At 35.1% G+C, this 1004-nt stretch overlaps 1 protein-coding gene across 1 annotated transcript; it reads left to right on the top strand.

The window, feature by feature from the left end:
- Positions 1-33: 33 nt before the first annotated feature.
- On the top strand, positions 34-1001 carry LOC101302891 (apocytochrome f-like; the record flags this gene model as incomplete). The annotated part of the gene is made up of 1 exon (XM_004309274.1): positions 34-1001. A coding segment is annotated over exon 1 (432 nt), but the record flags the coding sequence as incomplete, so codon positions are not given.
- Between the last annotated feature and the right edge of the window lie 3 nt (positions 1002-1004).

Here is a 1004-nt window from a genome sequence, read left to right as displayed (position 1 = left end):
TCGACAAATATAATCTGTTTCGTTATTCTAAGTGGTTATTCTATTCTAGGTAATGAAGAACTTGTTATTCTTAACTCTTGGGTTCAAGAATTCCTATATAACTTAAGCGACACAATAAAAGCTTTTTCTATTCTTTTATTAACTGATTTATGTATAGGATTCCATTCGCCCCACGGTTGGGAATTAATGATTGGCTCTGTCTACAAAGATTTTGGATTTGCTCATAATGATCAAATTATATCCGGTCTTGTTTCTACTTTTCCAGTCATTTTAGATACAATTTTTAAATATTGGATCTTTCGTTATTTAAATCGTGTATCTCCTTCACTTGTGGTGATTTATCATTCAATGAATGACTGAAAAATTATCGAACGGCCCAATTATAATATTTGTTACTTTGTACATAAGCAAAACACTCAAAATTGTACCTATTCTTTCTACCCAGTAAAGGGGTTTCTCCAATATTTCAGAAAAATTATTTACAGTAAATATCAAAATTATAGATAGGGAACTCTACTAGTGACCTACCTAATTTTATTGTAGAAAATTTCGGGATCAATGATTGGACCATGCAAACTAAAAAAACCTTTTCGTCGATAAAGAAAGAGATTACTCGATCCATTTCCCTATCGCTCATCATATATATAATAACTCAGGCACCCATTTCAAATGCCTATCCCGTTTTTGCACAGCAGGGTTATGAAAATCCACGAGAAGCAACGGGCCGTATTGTATGTGCCAATTGCCATTTAGCTAATAAACCCGTGGATATCGAGGTTCCACAAGCGGTACTTCCGGATACTGTATTTGAAGCAGTTGTTCGAATTCCCTATGATCTGCAAGTGAAACAAGTTCTTGCTAATGGTAAAAAAGGAGCTTTAAATGTGGGGGCTGTTCTTATTTTACCCGAGGGATTTGAACTAGCCCCGCCCGATCGTATTTCGCCCGAGATTAAAGAAAAGATAGGAAATCTGTCTTTTCAAAGTTACCGCCCTACTAAAAAA

This window comes from Fragaria vesca, unplaced genomic scaffold (genome assembly GCF_000184155.1).
Source record: "Fragaria vesca subsp. vesca unplaced genomic scaffold, FraVesHawaii_1.0 scf0510880, whole genome shotgun sequence".
Classification (NCBI taxonomy): domain Eukaryota; kingdom Viridiplantae; phylum Streptophyta; class Magnoliopsida; order Rosales; family Rosaceae; genus Fragaria; species Fragaria vesca.
Note: the sequence above shows the minus strand (reverse complement) of the source record. Positions and strands in the feature narration are given on the sequence as shown.